We start from the raw sequence: 24595 nt of genomic DNA on the forward strand, positions 1-24595 counted from the left end.
AAAAACCTCTCTCTGCACTCGCCTCACTTTAATGAGTATCTCAGAGCTGATGTGGCTAATATGGTAGTGGAGGTAAGATACTTGAAGAAAAAGTTTATCAGCAGTGTGATGAATTAGCATGCAGGCCCACCCTCCCCCTGGCCGCCTGGAACCGCTGTGCAATGAGCCTTTATTTCTGTCACATTAATTTTATTTGGAAAAAAAACAGCGGAAAAAAATTCTAAATTTCCCCAGACGCCCCTTAATATCTGTACTGGGAGCATTAAGTGATGCTTTTCGCAGCGTTTTCTTGCTGTCTTTATTATGGAAAGTTTTATAATTAACTGACAGCTATCTCACTCGAGGATTTCACTTCCTCTCAGCTTTAATGCGAGTATGACAGTTTTACAGGTACAGAAAAATTAATCGGCTGATGTTGGGAATTTGCAGTGCGATTCTGCACTTTCTTTGAAATCTGACTCGAAATGAAAGTTTCATTTGAGGCACGAGTGACTATAAGATTTGATTTTCTGGAACATTTCTCACGAGACAGATTGCGGTCCTTAGAGAAACATCTCCATAATGTGACAGATGGGAGAAAATCGATCCTTCGAAATAGCCAATCAGAAGGTGACGTAATCCCCACCCCCCCGTAACATTTACTCTTTAAGTGCGACCTACGGGATGACATTTTGCGAAGTCTACTTCATGCCATCCTAACACTACATTGCTCTTATCTGTCACACGGAAAGGCCCTAGATTTAGCCGACCTCTATTTGAGGAGGTCAGAGGAAAAAGGTGTTGATGCCTTTTCCAAGGCGGGACAGTTTAATGCATTTCCTCCAAAGCTCACATTCTCCAAAATGGGATCAAAAAGTCCTACAACTACACCGACCCCTGCTTAGGCTGGAGTCTGCTATATGATGAGGGAAAGGGAGGGGAAGAAATCAAATCTGTAAATGTCACCATCTCCTTATTCTTTTTAGTCTTGCTTCTCCAAATTTGCCTTTTGAAGCATTTTCTCACTCCGCTCCCAGTCAGTGCGTTGTGCCAGACTCGAGGAGAATCATAAAAGAGTGTCCGAAGTCAGCAGATAGCAGTTTAAACCCCTGACGAAAGGTTGAAACAAAGCGCTTGCGACAGGTGAAGCACCGTGCAACAGAAAACACCATTTACAAATAAACAGATGCTAACAGAAAATGTCCGTCAGCGCTGACAATTTAATGGAAAAACAGCGGCTTTCATTACAAAGTGACATGGCGCTGATGAGTTATGGAAGTCTCTGTGTCCATTCTTTTCCATTCTTAATACAGTTCCCGTGGCAGAAAGCTGGTTTTAGGCCACCCTCATGCGTGCAAACAGTGCACCCGTGCAAAGTCATTATGGACAGCAGATTTGCACTAATCCTCAGTAAGGACAGAGCTGCGTTGTGTTTGCCTGGACAGGACAGACACTTTGCTCAGCAGATTAGATGTACAGGATCTCATGGTTTTTTTTCACCAGCTTGTTGTAGTATGTTTTGGCATTTTGATCTCGACTGTGTAGCGCAGAAAGAATTAATAATGTAAAAATAATGAGAAACATGGGAAAAAGAGCATTCTCTCACACTTTTTGAGCATAATTCTTTGGAAAGGCTTTTTCATTGGGGATTATTATCGATTTGCCTTTTTGGATTCTGCTCGGGCTGAATGTGCTGATCGCACTTCATTCTTCTTGCGTCATTGAAAAAAGGGCACAGGCTTCGCTGCCATGGTTGCCGGTCGTGCAAGGAGAATGTTCATCATGATATGTGTGGGAGAGAAGTGTTGTCTCACTGCGTAAGACATTACCGTACGACTGTTCACTCGCTTGTGTCTGTCTTAGCGGAGTGGCTAACAGTTCCACAGAGATGGTGGTAGAATCTGTAGATGTTTTTTTTTATCTTGATGGACACCTAATTACTTTCAGACGTTTTTGTTTAAGAACAAATCACATCTGCCTTTGGTCAGTCTAGACATTAGCCACACATGAACCCTAAGGTCACCATGCCTAATGCCAAGTGTCAGCTAGAGAGGCATAAAGTCCCCTCAGGAATTGGGGCTGTGGAGCTGTGGAACTGCTTTTTCTGGAGTGATGGAACAAAAACAAATTCCCTTGAGATGAGTTAGAGTGGCGCTTGTGATCAAGAACTAATGATCCTTCAGTAACTGACCTCAACATCAGTAAGTGACCTCACTAATGCTCTTGTGGCTGAATGCAATCAAATCCTCACAGCAGTGTTCCAAAATCTTCCCAGAAGAGTAGATGCTGTTACTGCAGCAAAGGACGGGACAAACTCCCTTGATTTCAAGGTTTTGATTCTCTTAAAATTAAAGGTGCCAGAAAGGGTTCTTAGGAGCAATAGAAGAACCACTTTTGATTCCCTAAGGAACCTTTTATTGGATGGTCCTGTATAGAACATAAATACGTTTAAGTTTAAACCTTTTTAAAGTTTACATAAATATTCTACACCAATGAACACTTTTATTAGAACCCCATTTTAAAGCCAGGAACCATTTGTGAATTCATTTCTATGGACCACATATAAAATTCATTAGAAAGCACTTATGTGCTTATTTACCAGTTATAATCAACCCAAACTAATCTCATTAATCAGCACATGTCATATTGACTGGTTTATTAAATAGAATTGTTAATTAACCTGCTTGGGATTCAATTATCGCAATTCAAATATTGCACTGCTAAACACATTTTCAGAAAAATACTAATTTACAAAAAGACTCAGTGCCTGCAGGTGCTGACAGATATGATGATAGACATATCAACAATCTTCATTACAACAGAATCAAAACCATTACCATTACTGAGACCTGTAGAAATCTGTTTTTAATTGGTGGAGTAATGTCCCGTAGTATCTTTACCATCATACAGCGCTATCATTCATCAGTACCTACCATCTTCAGCCTGCTCTCTCCAAATAACACTGTCATACTCATTCACTTTGCTGACCTTTACCCTTGAGTCCTGCAAACTACATCCAGTGCTAGACTCTAAAGTTTCCAGCTATAAGTTGTAAAAGCGCCCCGCAAGCTAGACTGATGTGAGCTAATGTATCTCCGTAAAGCACAAAACTAAGCCAGGACTCTCTGATCTACTTTGGGACTTTGAAGGGCAGGTTTGATGCTAATTTTCCTTCAGTTTTTCAAAGGCAAGGAAGTAATGAAAAACCCCTCTGATCAACCGTCGGACATCGGTTAGACACGGCCTGGATGCAGACGCTGCACCGGCGTTAGCACTTGATGCTGATTGGTATTCATGTACAGACCACATGCCCCTGCTTCCAGAGCACTCACTAAATAAGAAATTTGCTTTTCATCTATGCCAGCAACATTTGAAGCATTTGAAATTCTATATTTGCAGTGTTCTTGTTAATAAATGCAAGTATGGCCAGGCCAAATGCAAACAAGGACAGGTAAAGGGATATATACTCTCACTCAGTTCCTCTGACCACACACTTTTTGGGCTAACTTTAATCCACAGGAGCTAGGAATAACGAAAGCATGTTCTCGTTTTATATTAGTTCTCACATGTAGCTTTGAAATCCTTTTGAAAGTGTGGCTTTTAAATAAATGATAGTAGGGATGGGACAGAATCCTAAAAGGGCAAAAAAATAAAATTATTGAATTCAGAACCATTGGCCAACTGTGTTTGCACATAGAGGAATTAGATCTCCGTATTTAACCCATCCATGCACCGAAACATCCACATACATGCATGCTAGTGAACACACACACTAGGGGGCAGTGAGCACACTTGCCCAGAGCAGTGGGCAGCCCTATCCACGGCACCCGGGGATCAGTTGGGGGTTAGGCACCTTGCTCAAAGGCACTTCAGTCACAGACTGTCAGCCAAGGAGATCGAACCAGCGATTTTCCGGTCACGAGGCTGGTTCCCTAACCTCCTGCCCACGACTGCCCCATAGTAAACTAGGAATAGTAAATTAGGAATTTTGATATGCAGATTAGCTTCTCTCTAACATTGTACACCATATTAAACAACCACAAGATGTCTGAACTCTGTGCTCCAGCTGTCTGAACTCTGTACACCAGAAGGGCAGTCTATGTTATGTTTTGGTCAAAGTGTTTTTTATGTAATTAGTCCAGAAGATACTGCACACCAGACAAAAAGCAGAAAAGAGCTTATGAACAAGACGCTTAAGTTCATTTTACACTCTGGAATAAAACTTTCAACATCATTTACTACATTTATGACATTTAGTATCAGTTAACTAACTCTTCACAAACTTGCTGTGAAATACAATGTGACTAGGCTGAAGTGAAACCAGACTAAGATTAGTATTTGTATGTCTATGTTAAAGACTGTAGATTGGGGTCAGTTTCAAGCCACAAGTCACTGACTATCAATGTGTGGTCAGGGTCTGGATTTAATAGAGTAGAGTAATGGTAAGATGCTACCTGGCGTCACTGCCTTTGGTGGCATCTGGTGTGTTAGCACTCCAGATGTTCTTACTAAGGTCACATGAAATTAAAATGAATATTAATACCTTTGAGGGAACATTTACATTGTTTGTACCTTGATAAACAAAAAATGCACCTGCAAAGAACCTTTATTTCTAACAGTGTACTTGATAGCACACAGACTTGTTTTGTGAGTAGAAATAACATTGTTTACATTTAGATTCGTTCATTTTGCCATGTCTTCATCATTTGACATTGAAATAAATAAATTAATAAATTAAAAGTTTACAATTAATACAGAACTAGCACAGAGAATGTAATTGATTGTGTAATTATATAATTAAAAATTAAATGGCACAGTGAAACAACAATAACTCTGAATCTCTAACTCTGAAAGTTTCTCTTATCTTCTCTGCTACAGATATTCATCCAGATCACTTTGATTTTGTTGCGTGTGTGTGTGTGTGTGTGTGTGTGTGCGCGCACAGTGGGGATACTGTTGCTCTGTTTTGTCCCCAGTTCTGCATGTTTCGTCGGCCACAGCATGGGGTGTAGCCAGCGAGAGAAAGACACACGATGGCCGGCGCTTGGCAGACGGCAGTGGCACTGTGATTAAAATTCGTCCCTAAAGCCACAGTCTTGAGTGCCAGCATAATTTAAAAGCCCCTCGCTTTAATGCAGAACAATGGGAGTAAATGACAGGCCTTGGAATCGGTCTATCGCACTGCCAAACCTGCTGAAAGGAAGGAGAGGGAGGGTGGCTACATGGACGATGGGGAAATGGAAGGAAGGGTGCCAGATATATAGACTGGCCTTAATTACCCTATAAATAAGTTGCTTGCTGTCTTGTCCTTTTATCATCCTCATTGCGTTAGCGTTTGTGCAACTGAAAGCTTTTGCAGTGATGAAGCTCAGAGACATTTCTCAAGAAGCCCTCCCTGAAAATACAGATGAACCAACGTATACGTTTAGAGGGAGCCAATCCTGGATCGAACGGTTCACTTAAAAAAGTGAAGTGTGTTGCACTATATCTCCACTAAATTGTAATGTGACATTTACAAGAAGAAAGAGAGCAAAATGTTAGGCTGAAGTACATTACTTTTCCGTAAATTATTTCAGGGCCTCTGTCTTTATAATAAACTTTAACGCTTTAATGCTGAGGCAGAAAAGTAGATGTAAAGAATCTACTGTTCTCCTTGAAATAATGTGATTCGTCAGTTATGTTGTCACATATAACAAGCAAATGAATGAGAAGGAACATATTTCCTTTACATCTCAGACCAAACAAATCAATAATAAATGTTTCCACATCGACTTCAAATGCATTTTGAATGTGTGCAAATGCTCACTCAGAAATGAATTGCATCTAACAATAAACACAGAACGGAGCTTCTTTTATGTAGTGATGCAAAATTTGGTAGCACACATAAAACCAGTTCATGTGTTGATCCATTTTACTATGGCCAACATGTATATGTATGTACACCAGCTACTCTTTAAGGAGATAAAGGGAAAAAAAGACAAAAGTACGGTCAAAAAAAGTCAAAGAACACTCAAAGTGACCAATAACTACAAATGAATCATTTTTCAGTGTCAGGAAGACTAATCAGAAAAATGTACTTAACACCACAAAAAACTACCAAATATAATATTGAACTTGCTTTCACTTTTTAAAAGAACAATGCTGGTGTTTTTTTTTTCCCGCACCTCCAAAGTTCAGTCATAGAAGTTGATTAGATTTTTTGCTTCTCACAATCCAAGAAATCCCAAACACATTCAGTGGTGTTGATGTCTGGACTCTGGGCTGGTCAGTCCATTGTTCTGAGAACACCAGCAGCTTCTTATTTTCTTCTTATTTTGTCTGTTTCCTTTTCTCAGTAACTATTTCTTGACAGCTACACATCCTTTCACACTCATAGTTGTCTTCTCACAGTGGAAGGATGGACAGAAACACCTGTGGATGTTTTCAGATCTGAAGCAGCTGGATTTTCTCTTCTCTCTCAAAGATGAAAGCTTTAAGTGCTGTTTATCTGATGGGGGCAGTTTCGGTGAACCTACCAGGTCTTGCATGTTTAGCTCCAGTTGTGGAAACTCCTGTTTTTCACTTATTTTCCTTTGACTTTGCCCTGACATGTGCAAGTGGATGCTATTTTATCCGATCTCCTCAGAAGTATCTCCTGCAAAAATGAACTTAATGCCTGTAGATGAAGTGGAAAATAAATAAATGAAGAGCGGTCTCTGACTTTTACTTAGCACTGTACTGTATGGACAGGATTAGTTTAACATGAGCAGGCAGAATGATGTAATTATTACCAGTGTTTTGCAGTTATTTTAGTTTTGTCCAAATCTGCTATTGACTGCTTATTGACTGCTCACTCCAGTGTTACTGCCTGCTTGTACCTACTTTCAGATGAACTAAATTTATCTCACTTGAATTATCTGTATTGAAGTTGTCTGTAAATTGCTAAAACCTTGTATCTCCAGAATGATAACTTTACAGGAGAAGGAAAAAAACCTGCTTTAATTTTAATGTAAGTCAATGGAACCATACATTTTTTCAAGTCTTTTTGGGCTGTTTCTTTTGGTCCATTCATCATGGAATTTACACACAATGTTAAGGGCAACAGGCATTTTCAAAATATCTCAAAAACTGAAAAATGGAGATATAAGGTTTTGTACTGGATCATGTTTTGTGGAAAAGAAGTTTTTGTAGTTTTTGTTATATATGGAAGCAGTCAAAGAAGCATTTACTTGCAATTAAAGACTCATACGATATGTTAGGTAGAGTAAAGTTAGAGATTAAAAACGTCGTCTCTTGTATCGAATAGTATGACTGATTATATTGGCCGGAGAGGAGTTGAAAGCGTTAGAGAGTGGTCTTCCGTCCAGCTCATCTTCTGCTTTTGGCAGACTCTGATGGTTCTGAATTATTTACATGTTCGACAGTTCACGCACAGGTAAAGCACAAACAGATCCCAGTGTAGAACTCTCAACAGTAAAGTCATCTAACCTTCACCATGTGTCTCTCTCCCCCTGGCTATCTGTTTGTTCTTATACCTAAAGTTTGAGTGCTTGCCAAGCAGAGTCCCCACGGACACACTATCTTCATCTGTAGCCCCACTTTCTCTCTGCGTCCAATGTCTTCATGCTTTTACTAGAGGACACACTTCCAGGTCCCTTTCTGTCTGTCTCTCTCTCTCTCTCACTCTCTCCTTCTCTCTTTTTCACTCTCTCACTCACTCTCTCGCTCGCTCACGCACTTTTTTATTCATAAGCAGGCTCAGCACGCAATGTGGAACTACCTTCTCCCTCAGGGCTAAACATCGAGTTCCTTAAGAAGCCTGAGCCCTTGATTCAAACGGTTATCAATAACCTTGAAATGCTTTTGCTCTGTCGCCCAATTTGCTTGTTATGTATTTGAGCATGCACTCTTGCATGATAAGAGAGTAAGGGGGGAACAATATTAGAGTCATGCAATAAAAAAAGGTACAGTCGAGAGTGAGAGGTTCTACACATTTCCATTAGAAAAAAATTGTTGCTTTTTTATTCTGGGTTTCTTTCGGTTCTTTCTCTTGGCGCTCCTTTTTGTCAGGTCATGTTTACTTATTTTTAAGACATTTCTTAAAAGAGATTCCGAAAAGCCTTTGTGCAGTGTAGAGTTCAGCTTAGCGTTTCCCCTCTGAGGTTTCCCTCTGTAATTACTCAGTAATATTTAGTTGAAAAAGTAGACAAATGAGTTTTGATTTGTAAGAACAAATAGGTTTATATCTCCTGGACTCCTCCTGATGTAATCCAGGGAAATCACTCTGAACTCTGAGCTTACTTTGAATGCACTGTCTTTCTTTTGTCTCCAGATGAACATGGACATTTGAAAATCTACCTGCCCAAGAAGCTGCTCGAATGTCTGCCCAAATGCTCCTCCCTGCCCAAGGAGAGACATCGGTGGAACACCAATGAGGTAGGGAATCTCTTCAAATCGTTTCAGGTACTGGAGAATTGTCCGGCAGTTCGACCAACTTTCACGGCACTTTCACACTTTTTAATTGAACTTTTGGGGGTCGAAATCCGTCTCCAGCTCATGCAGAGAGGCGATGTGCTTCTTTCACTGTGACCACGCCAAATTACTTTTGTAAGTTTTAGCCATGTAAGAACAAAGTACGTCAGCCTTCGCTCAGTCCTGGCTTTCTATATCCTGCTGAGCGCAAGCTCACAAACTCTAATCCTGGTGCTCCCTGCATGATTTCACCTGAGCAGAGCAAAGAATGGGCACAGTATAATCGAACCGAGCAGGGAACAAATATTAAATACATTAGAAAGCACCTACTTATGTATATCGCTGTTGTCAGAAGAAAACCTCATATCTCTGTTTTTTTGATGTTTTTCAGTTTTTGACATATTTTGAAAATGTCTGTTGGCCTTTACATTGTGTGTAAATTTCATGATGAATGGACCAAAAGAAACGACCCAAAATGACTTGGAAACAATTCTGGTTCTGTTGACTTACATTCAAAGTAAAGTAGGTTTTTTTCTTTTTGTTGCCATTTTGGAGATACAAGGTTTTCTTCTGACAACAGCGATATGTTACCTATTTACCAATTATAAGTAACCCTGACTAAGCTCATTAATCAGCACATGACTGATTTATTCAGTTCAGTTTCTTAACCTGCTTGGGACAAAGCAATCAAACATTATAACTCCAAACACAAAAGAAATTGAAGAAAATATTTACATTCATTGCTTGCAGGTGCTGACAGTCCTGAAGATGAATGTGATTCAGGAAAGTCAAAGCCTTGAATAATATACAGAGTTTAACTGCTAGAAAAACATTGTCATGCCAGAAATATAAAATAAAACCTTCACATTTGCGCAAATAAATTGCAAATAAATAGAAATGCGGTCGTCATTAAAGGCAATCTAAAATAGAAATGGACCTTTTTATCTAAGCACTGCCTAAGAATTTGCTAAATACCTTAGGTAGTCCCTGTCCCATGTCCCTTGTCATATTAACCAAGATTTATCATATACTATTTAAAAGACAAAATTCTCATGCAGTGACTTTGATTTAGCTTGAAAATGTCTTCTGAGTTTTGATTACATCACTGTGCACCAGCGGGTGTGGAGGGGTAATATTAACCCGTAATATCCTGTCTCACCTCCCCCTCCATCCACCCCATCTATCACTGAAACACATAAATATGTCACAGTGTTGAAGGAAAATGATTTACAATTCATGTTGACTTTAATGCTGATGCTAATACATTAATTTTCATGCACTGCGGGATGAATGTTTTGAGTGCAGTCTTGAAAAAAGCATTAAAACAAGCATCATTTACATGTTTTCATCCATACTGACTGAAAAGTAATCAGAGAATTGCTGGAAACAGATATTTATAAAGCGCTTTCAGAATGTTAACAAAAGCAAATGCCTGTTCAGAGAGAAATGAAATGAAGCCTATAAATCAATTTTATTTCACTTTTGAATTTTCTTTCTGTCACTATAATTACAGAGCTTGACATTTTATTTGAAACATGACTTAATATTTTATTAATTCTCGAAGAACTTACAAATATTTACTGAAAAAAATGAACTTTTTATGTTTTCCTACACAACTAATCTGTTGCTGTTTGTCTTCACTGACTGCCTGTTTCTGCATGTTGATTTGAGCTGTAAATCTCTCTGGTTTCCAGCCAGCATTAGTGCTTGTGTACAGAAAGTATCTACGTTGTTTGGAACTCCCCCCATTCTTGGTCCTGAAGGCATTGTGACATTCAGAGACAAACAAATACACTCAGCTGAGATTAGGCGAGACCTATTTGGCCTGATTCCAGCGCACACAAAACTTTCAGATGCTTGCATTTCTTTCTGTGGGTGTATCTTTTTTTTTAATGGGATATTTCAGAAATGTAAGCCTTAAGAATTTGCCTTTGATATTAACCTTTAAATAATTTGATTGATCTCACTCTATTGATCTATTAATTAGTTATGGAAAGAAAGTAATTTGCTATAGAAATTGATACATTAAGGGACTTAAAAAACGCATTGAAAACACTCTGTAATGATAATGGCAATATTACACACTTAAAAAATAAAGGTGCCTAGGTGGATTCTTTGAAGCGCTGCCATGGTAGAACCACTTTGGGTTCGTTAAAGAAGTTTTCAGTGAATGACTCTTTAAAGAGCTAATGTGAAGGTGCTACATAAATTAGGAATGTCAGTCTTACAGTCTGAAAAATAATGCTTACAAATTGAGCGATTTTTGATATGCAATTTATCCTCAAAGCTTTTAGCTTTTACCTTTTTTTAAGGCTATCACATGTAGTAAAATAACAGCTATACCACTCCACTTTACTCTCTACCCTCTTAAAATAGATGGTTCTTCAAGTGTTCTTCAGTTAAGACAATGGTTTCACAATGCAAAGAGCCCTTTAGGCATGAAAATGGTTCTTTCAATGTTCTTTGCATTGTGAAATGGTTCTTCAGATTGAGGGAGGAAGTGTTGTATGTGGTTCTTTATGATTTTTTTTTAAAAGAACCAACAAGGGTTTTTCTATTGTTACAAGCTTGACAATGTAACAATAGAAGAACCTTTTTTTGTGCTATATAGGACCCTTTACAATTCGTTTCTTTATAGAACCGTATACAACATGTTCTTCATCAGAGCCATTTCACAATGCAAAGAACCCTTTAAGCATGCAAATAATTAAGTGTTCAGAGTTCTATATAGAACAACTGTCTTTACTAAAGAAGCCTTAAAGAATCAATATTTTTGAGAGTGTACTCATATAGATTTAATGGAATAAAACTTTCATTATAATTTTTTTTTAACTAAAAGGTGCAAGACATAACACAAAATGATTATGCTAGTAATGTTAGAGGTGAAAACAGACGATTAGCATTAGTCTGGATATCTTAAAGACTTTAGACACTTTTCCCAGGGTAAATTTCAAGTCACTATGGCAGGGGTCCAGTTAGAGAAAATATCCTCAAGCAAAGGTCTGGAACATCATAATGTCTAACTTGCATTACGATTCAGTGCCATATATTGTTTACTGAATTAGCCTAGTAGGTATATCAGCATCTTATGCAGTCAACAACTGAATATCAAATCAAATAAAGTACAATTCAGTAATATTTCAAAAATATTTATTGTCAGATTTCTCCTTTTAGAGCCGCCATGTAAAATAATCCGACTGCTGTGTCTCGCCTCGTCCCTCTCTGTGTGTGCGTCAATCTCTCGAGTTTCAGTGCTCATCGTAATGCACAGATCTGATTGGCTGAGTAGCGTCACGTGGGATATTTACAATGTATGCGATTGGTCTGTGAGTCTCCTGGGCTGCTAAAGCTACCGTAAAGGCTAGGAAAGTTACACCGATTAAAATAGGACCACCCCGTCAAAATTAAATAATCCTCCATAGTTTATTGTTTATAGGTCCAGGTCCGCATAGGACAGCGTCTGGGTCCGGACTTGGACCGCGGCCCGCCTATGAGTGACCTCTGCACTATGGGTTTGTGTTTTGAGTCTGGGATTAATAAAACACAGAAAGAATTGTAGCCTTAAGTGGTAAGTAAGGCGTAAATAGTGGCTTACAAATTTAAATATCAATTTGACAGAAATGCAAAACACCACAATAATATCATGCTGACTGCATTGGTGGACACGTCATAACTGTGCACATTTCTGTTTCTTCAGGAGCGCCATGCCTCTAGATGCATGCAATAAATAGTTCCATGTAAGCCAAATTTGTGCTGCTGATATTTTAAAGTCAGTGATACACAGTGCGCATTAGCTCACCATGAATGGTTCTTCATAGACTTATTTTTGTAAACGAGATATGAAAATGTTTTAAAATTTCAAAAGTAAAAACATTATGAGTGAAATGTTTTCCTCTAGCCGTGCATTCAAGCCAAGAATCATTAAGGAATCTTATTTTTTAAGAATGTAGAGTGGTGTGTTAATGAAAACCAAGTCTATGCTGAAGCCTAACTTACTACCTCCTTGACCTCTCAATAATCCTTCGTCTGAAACTTCTTGAAGATAAAACATGCTCGGTGAGACGCACCCGCAACTGAAGATGGTGCATGCTTTGGCCTTCCACTTTAACTCAATTTCGCCTGCGCTTCAGTGTCAGAACTTATGAGAGACAAAACCCACTGATGTCTTGTTGTTTTGTGCGCAAAAGTTTATTTACGGATTGTAGTTGAAAGTGCATTTTGATGTGTGAATGCAGGAATCCTCCCTTTGTGTACTGGTAGGCTTTGTGAAGGCGAACGGATGATGCTGCGAAGAGGCACATGCGTCTCTAACCCTTTTCAGTCGAGAGCGTGCATCCTTAGTGTTGGGAGGCCAACAGCCTAGCTGTCCCAGTGTGCTTTCTATCAAAGCCTCCACCCTCCACCATCCTTAGCTCTCAACTTCCAAGGACTCCTCGTTTCTTTTCCGATTTTAAAGAGCTGTTGCGTTTCACACTTCTCGACCTTGCATGCTTGTGAAGTCTTCTTTAGCCATTGTAGTGTGGCAGCACTGTAAAATTGAGTGAGATGTTAGAAGATGTGAACAAGATGGCATTTGTGAGAGTTTGCCAGGATTTCTTTATATAGAAGTTTATTTATTATTGAAGTTTTAATTCAACAGCTTGATGTGAGGTGAAAGTAGAGATAGAAAACTTCTTTGTGTTCAAGAAGCTTCCCCCCCATTGTGTAACTGGAGTGGAAGAGAGGTGAAGTGCTAAAATATGGTGTTTTTTGTGAGAGTAGATGATTAAACTGTTATTTTAACTATGTTTAGCTTAGTCAGGTATGGCAGCATTTTCTAATGTTTCTCATTTACACTGGAAACCATTGCATCCCCATTGAGCATATGTCTTCGTCGCCTGTCTGATGATATACAGCAGATCTATACGTTGCCCTGACAAGCAATAGCTAAAAGGAGATTCAAGGTGAGCTTAAGGTTTGATAATTTCTGTGCGTAAACCGAAGCTCGCCGTTCTCCTTGGGCTCAAACCAGCTGGTTTCAGCGTCCGCTACGCTCCACTGAGATGACCTCCATTCTCAGCCTTCGCTTCTGCTGTGATTACCATCTCCTCGCTATTCCTCATTTCTTCTCCCAGGGACACCACATGGGGAAGGCAAATAATCCTTCATCCCCCCCGCAAGATCAAACAGAAGCAGCAGAAGGAGATGTTGCTGGTAGTTGAGAGACCGTAGAGAAGCGTATTGGTTTTTACAGTGAGCTTCGGTAATTCACATTGCTTTAGCCAGATCAACTGTGAACAGCAGTTCATTCCCTCAAGCCTGCGCTCTAAAATCCTTGCAGGAGGTGAAAGCGAAAAAGCACAGCTGTTACTATGGCCAATACTTCAGTATCTACAACTGCTAAATGCTCAATGAATATGCAGTAAGGAGGTGTATGTGTGAAAGAGAAAGACAGAAAGAGACTTAAACTGCAAGGCTTTCATTTAACCATATGGGTAGAACTGAAGTGGTTGACCCTCAGAGGCCTAGCATTGTTTTACATAATTATTAGATATTATACAACAGCTGGTTCCGGCCATGCAAGCTGATTGGTTGAGAAGCGTTTTTCACAAACACTGTATCACTCTGCTGAGACGCTGTTGTTAAGCAAAGGCTTTGGCGGCTGTAGGAGACGCTCAAGCCATTTGAACATTTTTACTTGTTACTTTGCCACAAACAGAAAATGGACACTTTTAAGATCACATTTGACCAACAGCCAATTTGGTCAGACTCTGAAGATGAGACTACACTAAGACTACACTATACTAGACTATACTAAGCTTTTCAGTCGGCAGCTGTGACAGAAGAACACCTAAACAACCTGGAATCAGCCAGAAATGAACCGAATACCATTCGCCAAACTAAACGGGCTGTAAGATGTTTTACAGACTGGCTGGAACAAAACAACATTTAATACTGATCTGGCAAAAATTGACAAAACTGAGCTAAACTTGATATTGCAGTAGTTTTATGGCTCAGTCCGTACTTCAAAAGGCGAGGCTTACAGCAGACTGTGCAGCGAGTGAGCGGAGCTCATTACTCTGACGTAGCAACAAGCTGCTTGTTAAGGAACTGTAATTTGGCAGAAGGAACTGCGAACATTAAAACATATTAAACGCAGCGTTCACGGCCCAGTTTATTAATTTATTACTTTATTTATTTAACTGTTGTATAAAAGCAGTAGAACACTCGAGGAGTGTGTTATTGCCAATAACATCACGGTTATGGTGATCTACAACCAAATCACAGCGGTGATGTTATTTTGCGATAACACACTCCCTCTCGTGTTTTATAGCTACCATAGAGGCTAGGAAAGTTACACCGATTAAAATAGGACCACCCCGTCAAAATTAAATAATCCTCCATAGTTTATTGTTTATAGGTCGTAGCTTATCGTAGCTTTACGTAAAACTTACATAATCAATTACATTTATATTTGAATCACCTACTTCATGTCTTATTCTGTTTGTTTTAATGTTAATAAAATAACAAAAAACATGGCAAAAATATATCCTCTTCAACTTTTAAACACAAGTCCAGTATTTATTGAAAGTTTTGAATCTGTATTTTCAACAGAAATTCTCTACTATGAGAATGAAAATAAACTTACAACATCTTTTTGTTATGACCAGCTATAATTGCAGTTTCTTGCAAGAATAAACACAAGCCTATTAACCCTTTCGAACCAGATGTCTCACTGGCGTTCCTGTGAATTTGGCTACGGCGCCTGAAACTAGTTTAAATCAGGCCACCAGAGGAGTTACAGCACATGCATGTGCATGATGGTCAGAGAGAAACGGATCTTTGTGATCTGAGCTTACTGTGTGCTGCTGTGTTTTCTATCACTGTATAAATAATGCACAAGGCTTCCTTTATTGTTGGATGCACTGTGATCAAGCTCATTCAGAGTGCAATTCGGATCAGTAAGCACTTGTTCTGTGTTGATCATTTGTATTGAACCCAACCAATGGGTAACTTATATTCTAATTGGTGTGCTTTCTTCAAAAAATAACAAACTAAATAAAAATCTAGAAATCATCAGCAATGTTAGATCATGTTTTATGTATCAAATGAACACAACAATGTCATTGAGAAATCAATTCATGGAGAAGAGCAGATAAAACGGCAGAAATAGCTACGTTTTTGTGTCAGCTTTAAAGGGAGAATGGCTTATTTAGAGGTTGAAGTGGTTGAGTAGCTCCAAATATAGGCAGTTTTATACTTGTACAAAGATGAACATAAACATTTCTGTGTTGAGATGCAGAGAAGCGGTAGCTAAGCTCACAGAGGCTTGCAAAGGCCACGATGTGCATACTTACAAAATCTGCAAAACTATGTGTCATGCAAATCTGCAGAGATGTGCATCAAGCAAACACTGATATCCGGAGATGCAACCCAAACAATGCTCGACCCAAACCAAAACTAAATCAACTGGAGCAGTCCGAGGATCAGCTGGCAGATAAGATGTAATGTTACAAACATTTATGCGACCCATCTTGAAAATATTACAAAAACAGGCATTTTTGGAGAGCGAGAGGAACGACACAAGACTTTCCTCTTTGGTTGTTCACCTACGCGAACGTCTGTGCACGACTCCCATACATCTTTGCAGATACCCAGACGCAGAGGTATAATTCGGCCTTGAAAATTTGTAGATAGAGAGAAAAAGAGAAGCACAGAAGGGCAAAGAAGTGTAGAATGAAGATGTAGCTCTGCTTCAACATGTTCATTGGGCTTCTCCATGTCCAGCTAAACTGAAGCCTCTCCTGGAGGCTGGATGGAGAGCAATTTTTCCCCAGTGTCACACACAGCTCTTAATGAGTACAAGTGCCTAAACACTGCTCACTCCCTCCTGCCCTCGCTACTGGCTCACCCCAAATGCCATGCTCCCAACAAGCAGGGGCTGGATATAATGAGGCCTCTACCGCAGGGCCTGTCTAGCCAACGGGCCACACAAACAAGGAGCAGCTCATGTCCAGAGTTTCTCTTTTCTTGCATGCATTTGATACAACAGGACACACTAGCTTTAATTCACAAGATTAGGAGACAGAGCGAGGGAGGATGGAGAAAAGGAGGGTTTATGGTAATCCATAGAGATATCTGCCCAACATGATATTTGTCGTCACCTGAGGGATTTGGAAAGTGTGGCTACATATTAGGGGTAGGCGAGATGACAAAATGATACAGCTATCATGATAAATTTCACCACAATAAGGCTTTCTGAGCATATTGTGGGTACCTTCAATAGTTAAAGAACACTGCTTGTATGATTGCAAAAGCCGTGCCTTATTTTATGCCTTATACCTTATTTTTAAAAAGCATTAATGTGATGCCTCTGCAAGATGCAGCACCAACATAAGTGCTGGAAGCTGTGTCCCATGATGTGGTGTGATATGACCAACAGACTGACGAAACCATGGCAAAAGCACTTTTGCCTGTTTTTGGTTTATTTTCCCAACTATTGCCATGTTCGCTGTGGAGCTTGTAGCACAAAATCAGAAAAAAGCGTCCCATAGAAGAATTTCTTTGGGTTCCCTAAACAACCATTCAGTGGGTGGTTCCTTAAAGAGCTGTTATTGTAAATGAAGTGTGAGGAACCTTTAAAAAGTTTAAAAACCTCCACACTGTAAATAGTGAAAGTGTACAGTACTTCAATTTGTAAGTAAGTTTACTTATTTTAGAATATTTTTATATTTTACTCATTTTTTTATCCTGATAGTATTTTAAATGTGGCACTACTGGCACATTATGTCTTTTCCAACTCATTTGGGCTGCATATTGTGTTTCGTGAAAATGTCTTCAAGTATTGTGATATTTTCTCCATATTGCCCACTCCGTATACTCTGTATAGTGAGTCTATACCCAGCACTGTGCCATGGGAAATGACCCTTATTGAGAGTAATGACATGGATGTCTATTAAGTTGAAAAATACGCATGCAGAAATGACCACACTAAAAATGAAATCTGCAGTATGTTGGCAAGGGAAGGGGGCAAAAATATCACGGTGATAATGGCGTCTGCGATAAAGATGAAAGGAGGGCGAGCACTGGGGGGCGGTGCAAAGTCAATTCCCACCTTTATCTCTTTTTCCCTCGCCACGTATTTCTCCATTGGTTGCTTGACACCCCCTGCTGTTAATTTTAAATACCTAGAGAAGTGCATTTTTGATACCGCTCACCCCATTGGAAGCCACGCAGTCTTGCTGGAAAACACATTATCACGGCTGGAAGACTGTACAGTACAGTGTGTTTCTCTGAAGTCGCTGGAGTTCCAGCACTGATTTGGTCATCTGAAAGCGGCTGATATGTAAGGCTAGCCTTGAATTCTGAATAGCAATACAGCAATTGCCTGAGGTGCGCTCTGAGAATGAGGTCGCAAGAGAGTGTGATCGAGGTGAGAAAATAAAAAATAAAAAAAAGAACTGTCCCAGCTCTCGGAAGCAGACGCTCCAAAGTTCACACTCGGTAAAACCGGGGCAAATCTCACGTCCGCACGCACTGTTGCATTCCGAGGCGTGTCTCTCTAAATGATTTTACCTAAAAGCAATTTAGAGGGATTCTCATGGCTAAATATGCTGCTAATACAGCGTGGTTATTACTTATTGACAAAACGTCCTTCAGCCCAGTTGCTATTTTCTGCCACGCCTGCCTATCACGATCGCCTCCGAAGCCTGGGAGAGAGAGAGAGACGTGATCAGGGTGCGGGAACAAACTTTCGCTACGAGACAGTTGCCCTTGTTCCACGAAATTCAGCTTTCCGCACTGGAGGTCAGATCGTCATTTGACTGGTTGCTGGCTTTGGTTTAGCGAGCGTTGCCGAATATCCATTTCCCACCTTCAGAGAGATGATTCTGCAGGATGGAGGAGGCCATCAGGCGGGCGAGGAAAATCATAATCCGCTCATCCGTGTACATAGAATGCCCTGATTCACGCGGGGCATCTTCTCAAACATTGAGGATGCATACAGGGCTTACATGATGATCTTGTAAGCTGTAGATTGAATTGAATTACCTTGCCTCAATGACAAACCCATCCAGTTTAGAAACTTGAAAGCATCAAATATGTGGTGGGCTCTTACTTCCCTATGATGAGCTCAGGATGAGCAGCATGGCAAAAACATATTTTCACAGTACACTTTACTTATCATGAAATATAATGAAAAATCTGTATTTTGGGAATCCGAAATGGTGCAGCTGTTGGTGACAAGATATTGGGACAGGACATTGTAAGCTTTATCCTTATGGGTCCTAAAGGCTAACCTTCACCCTAGCTTAGTTTTTTTTTTTGTTATGGGGCCAACTAATTAGCAGGAGAGAATTGAATATGACTAAATTGGGAAAAAACAAAACAACAGCAACAAAAAAGTTGTACCTGCTGCACATCAGAACATCCAGTTAAGCAGGACCATTTATGCTGTCTTGGACTTGGACTTCTGGTATCTTTTGTAAATGCAAGACGCATTTGGTCAGTCCTTCACGGACTGATTATACCCATAATATTCTCAGAAAAGCTAATCATGACAATTTATTATTATAATGTATTGTCACATTGTCCCTACAGTAAGCACGCATTGCATTGTTTGTGGCTCTAAATAGTGTATTGGCTTTATTTATCTCAGGAGTTGTTTCAAATATATATAGTCTCTGTTTTAGTCTCTAGTGTCCATGTGTCAAATACATGGTGATTCAGAAAGATTAAGCTGATTTCAAAATGATTTATTTCACTTGTAAATCATTACAGAACAATGCAATAAACTGTAAATGTTTTTAGTGAGCATAAAGTTTATGATGTAATTTTACAAGTGCTCAGTATGAACCTCCTCCAGCTGTACAGACAACATCAACGACGTAGTCAAATTCATCCCATACTCCATTGAGCATGTCAGGTGTCGCTGCACTCACGGCTCTTTCAGTGCGATGTCGGAGATCATCCAGTGTTGTGGAACCAACAACGAACGCTCTGAGCTGTTGTAGGTTCACTGCCAACGAAAATCACGTTGCACAGTTATGACGGATTCGCTCTTATTGAAGTGGAGAACGCAAATTGCTTTCTGCTCGGGTCGCATCTCCTCTCAGACTGAAGGGAGCCGTCTTCCGGTGACAGTCAGAAACTCTATGACCCCCTCTTTCAGTTGGGATGTGATTGGTTCCTAGGAGCCTCATGGTTGTAAAAATATGCCACTTTGAAATCGGATGAATCTTTTTGAATCACCCTGCACAAAGCCTGCGGGCCAAGTCAGGCCCGTAACACAGTCCTATTCAGCCCGCGAAATTATTTTTATTTTCTATTCTTACCAGCCCGTTTCACACTGACATGCTCTACAGTCCCCAGCACTACCTCCTTCCCCCAACAACAATCTCTGGGCCGGTGGTTACACAAAAAGAAAAGATGCCTGGTGTTTAGTTCAAGCAAATAGGCAGTTAAAAAATAAATAAATAGAAGCATTTTATAGAGAATTATGTATGAATAAGTATTAAATGCCTATTGCTGTTTTGCCCACTCAGGTTATGGCAAAACGTTAAATAAAAATGAAATGAAAACACAGCTGGCCTTTGGATTTGGTGAGATTTTTTTAATATGGCCCTTTTAGTGGTGGAGTTTGACACCCCTGCTTATGTTATTGGTACATTATGTTAACTTTGTAAGCTATCAGCATATATTTGCGGTGCATTTTTGTTTACCCCATTATGCAAGATCACCCCGCATGCTGATGAGAATAAGCCCTAAATCACATTTATATTCTGTAATTTCATCTAAACAGAATGAAAACTAGGCAGTAAAGAGTAAACCTAAACAAATGCCTCAAAACATTTCCTAAACCTATTTTGAATAGAAATATTTATGCTCACAGTCACTAATTCAGTGGATTTATTAGCTTTTCATATGTGAACTCGTAGTGAGTTGCCTAGTTTTTCTTTGACTAAACAAACATAACTGTTTTACCTTTACATTTAATTGTCAATATGGGCTAAAATCTGGCCAAATGAGCGGCTAAAGGAAACTCAGCATGACTGAAAATGTCCTCTTTTTCACATTTAATAGAGTTGCTGTGCCTGTGCTATTGCACAATAAGTTGCTTGCACATAGCAAACTGTGAGCTTCAAAATTTTACGTGTCGTAAAAAGTGCTGTTGTCTGCTAGTCCTTGTCCTCTGCTTCTGCGGTCACCCTCAGAGGCATAGACGCTTTTCTTTAAATCTCTCAATCCAATACTCTCGCTCTCCCCCTCTCTCTCTCTCTTGCTCTTTTTCTCTCTCCCTCCCTCTCCTTTCTCTCTGTGTTCACCTCTTTCTCACTTCTAAAGTCAAAAATAATCTAGACATCAGCACTTCTGCTCTGGTATTACCCCTGTGGCCGTTGCTAGTAAAAGTGGCTGGCCGGCCTTAATCTGGCCTGGCACTGGTCCTCTCCTCTGCGTCCTTTTCTTCTCTGGCCTGCTTCTGCCCCTCTTCACATAATCAAAGGAAACAGATGCTGTGAGCCAGCTGACCCCACAGGGAATGCTGGGAAATTTAGCTGGTGTTTGTCTAAGCAGACCTCTGGTGTGCTCTGGGATTACTGCCGCTGGTGTCAGTTTATTTTCCAGTAGCAGCGAAACAGAGTGAATTCTGTTGAGTATTGATTTATGCAGCCACTTTCTGTTTTGTGAAAGATTCATGAAAGTGGAAGGGTTTTGTAATAAAACTGCATAAACTCTATCTAAGATTTAAACCTAAACTGACCGCATAAGCAGGTGCAGTGCAGCCTAAACCCTGATTGAGGTTTTAATTTTTTATTTTTTGTTACACGACTGACATTATGAGCCTGTTTACAAACTGCGTTAACATGTGTTTCATGTCCGGATCATATCTGAATAAACTTTGGCTGAATTCCATTTACACTTTTCATTAAAATGCGTTCCCAGTGTAAACAAATGAGACGTGATTGTACTTTCCCTGCATAAAAAGCACGTGAACACTTACATTGTTTCAGTTTCACTTTTGTTTACATTTTCCCAGTTACAATACAAGTTAACCTGCTCATCTTGGACACTTCCATCTGCCTGGATTGGATGGTTCTTGGTTTTGGGGTACATCCCTCGTCAAATATCCTCTATCTTTTATTTCAGTGTTTATTCTTTCACTGCACTCGGCTCACGTAGTTGTATACATAAAGCAAAGACACATTGCATTTACACTTGTGTTAAATGTGGTCAAGATCCATCTCTGCCCACATTCAGTATGAGTGATTCGATCATAATCCACTCACAAAGTGTCCAGGGCTGTTTACACCTGGCTTTTCATGCAGTCAGGTGAAATGGGAACATGATCTGATCGCTAAGAACGCATGTCGATGCAAGGTGTAAACAGAATCTACTCTTTGCGTAAAAAGTGTAAACACACCCAGGACACATTGTGATTGGATTACGATCAGATCAGTCAAACCACATTAGGAGGAATTCAGTAACAGATCTTGGCCACGTTAAATACAAGAGTAAATCAGATGTGTTTTTTATATCTACATATGATTATGTGAGGCTGGAGTTTCCCCAAACCAAGTGTCTTTGTGCACTCCAGGTGGATGATAGCACTGTAATGGGGAAAAAGTACATGGAAGTGCTTTTCATGCTGGAACATAAAATCACATCTCATCTAGTATTATTAACACTGGGGACCAGGGGTGCAGGGGGGCGGTTGCTAACATTGCAATGCTATAGCCTACATACGATACTAGCACTACATAAAAGTTGCTAGCACCCAGGTAAACAAAGTATGATAAGTTACTATTGTCTCATTATATCTAATGCCTTATACGTCAACATTAAAACACAAATCAAACATTATTGTTCACAGGAAATACATCTGTCTACACACTGTCTATATACTAAACACACTAATCTTACTGGAGACACTATTTATATTGTTCTGGAATAAAAATAATACACAAGTACACAAGTTAATTTGCTTTTACATTTAAAAATATCATTAAAATTTCATTTTGGGCAAAAACTGACTGGACACTTCATGGGATTTTGTTACACTTGATTTTAATAGATTCAAACATGCCAAAACTAAGCTAATGCAGTTAAATTGCCACCTAAACGTCGATGTATTGATGTCTTTTTTACACCCTATGACATATGCACTCAAACAGTAAAGCAAGCTGAAAGTGCTTACTGCACGGTGTGCCCTGTACTCCATTGGCTGTCCCCTGTCCTGACCTAACCTTTGGTCAGGCGTTTGATTGCAGTTGCGCTTGATTGCAGAAATTGAGCTTGTTTGGAGGATCCCCTGCGGAGAGGACTAAAACCCGTCCTGGTATCTGTGGGATTACAGCTTCCTTGTAGGGATTAGAACCACGCTGATTAGGTTGATTTCATTCTTCAAGCCTGCAAAGGAGCCAGCCTGCTTGATGTTTAAAGATTTATTTTAATACATTTCCTCCTCTTGTGGAAACAAATTAAGCAGACCTTTTCAGCTGTCAATATAGAAAAGGGCTTGTTTTTTGCACTCGCGCTTTCTCTAATTCTCCCTTGCGCTCTCATCGGTGTCCCGGAGCCTGGGCAGGTTTTTTTTTTTTGTTTTTTCCTGCGATCAAGCTGAAGAACAAAGCTCACTGATTAGTCGAAATGAAGAGAAAAACAACAACATTTATTTCCTCTTTGCGTCTCATGTGGGGGAATATATCACGCAAGTCTTGGTAATTAAGGACGACTTTGCCCAGGCAAATGTTTGTGGAAATGGTGTGGTGCATCTTAGGGGCCTATGGGGGGGGGGAGAAAGGTCAAGCCGCTTTGTTTTGCCGAACGGGGGAGGCTCAGGGCTGTACGAGCTGATTTGTGAAGGTGCCTGGATCATGATTGGAATAGTAATGTGCAGAGATGCCGCTGTCAGGCTTCCCCACAGGTGCATCTGGAGATTCATCAGCGGACACCCTGGGATGTCACAGCGATATGTTAGACGATAAGTTGAAGCTTACAGGCTTATCTTAATTCACGTTTATGTATTTGTGCACGAAAACACTCAGTCTGTAGCTTAGGGTCGGTGGAAACAGATGGACCTGAATTGTGTTTCCAGAATACTATTTCCACATACTGTATATACACATAAAAACACCTATACAATTTACTGTACCCGAGTTGGATGTATTGCATTTACATTAGTGTGTTTTGAGTAGGAAGTTGCAACTGCTCAGGTCAAAAACTTTAGGTCAGAAGCTCAACTGTGGACTGTTTTGGGGTTTTACTGACTTATTATCATATCAAATCTCAGTTTAATGCTTCACATTTTAAGATAAATAAAGATATGAAGCTCTCAAACATAACAGGGTAACAAACTCTTGAGAGGAAGTGCAACTGTGGAGTTGTCAAAAGATGCAGTATAGTTGGCTGAAAATGGTCATATCTGTTGATTTCCCATAATCGATAACAGTGTTTCACCTGCAAGATTAAGATGTCAATGGTGTTGGTGTTATTGTTACTTAATGCCTGAAGTAAATGTTATAATTTATATGATATTAAACATATTTACTGCCATTGATGAAAATTCTGTCGATAAAGAACTGAAATTGCTTCTTTTATAATATAAGTAATATAAAACACCTCTACTAGCTCTTTTCTGAGGATTGGCAGTATTTCCCATACCATTAAATAGGCTGGACACACACTTGGATGAAGCTTGGCTGAAATACAGACATTTGGCTGTAACTGGCAAACTGAAGTTTGCTTCATAGCGTTCACTATTTATGTGGTATGCATTCATTTTTTGGCCAATATAAGATCCTCAATCTATTTTCAAAGGTAAAAATGCACTAAATTCAGATGCCAAGTCTGGCGTAGATCTGATCATTGATAGCAGTGTGTGGCAGTCGACTTTGATTACAGAATTTCTTGGTTCCTAATAAAAGGAGCCAAGCAGAAAAAAAAATTCTTGCAAAATATTAATTTGGGTGTTTTTTTTTTATTTATTGAAATATGGTGCTTCCTCTTTTTCATGTTATTGACAAGGAAACAATGAGAGACCTCACCCTTCTGGATGCTTGCAGACACACACAAGCAATTTCCCGTAGCATTTTTCAAGCCTTAATAATCAAAATATTTAGTGTTGGTTTAAGGAACAGTGCACAATGCATTATTCTTTCACTGTGAAATATTTTTATATTTCCAACAC

The 24595-nt window shown here is 39.6% G+C and overlaps 1 protein-coding gene across 1 annotated transcript in view; it reads left to right on the top strand.

The window, feature by feature from the left end:
- camta1b (calmodulin binding transcription activator 1b) overlaps positions 1–24595 on the top strand; it is a 433402-nt gene that overhangs the window by 16896 nt on the left and 391911 nt on the right. Inside the window, 1 exon segment of the mRNA XM_036559246.1 lies at positions 8291–8394. Within this exon segment, the coding sequence (XP_036415139.1) occupies positions 8291–8394 (104 nt within the window).

The sequence above is a fragment of the Colossoma macropomum genome, unplaced genomic scaffold, assembly GCF_904425465.1.
Source record: "Colossoma macropomum unplaced genomic scaffold, Colossoma_macropomum, whole genome shotgun sequence".
NCBI classification, from domain to species: domain Eukaryota; kingdom Metazoa; phylum Chordata; class Actinopteri; order Characiformes; family Serrasalmidae; genus Colossoma; species Colossoma macropomum.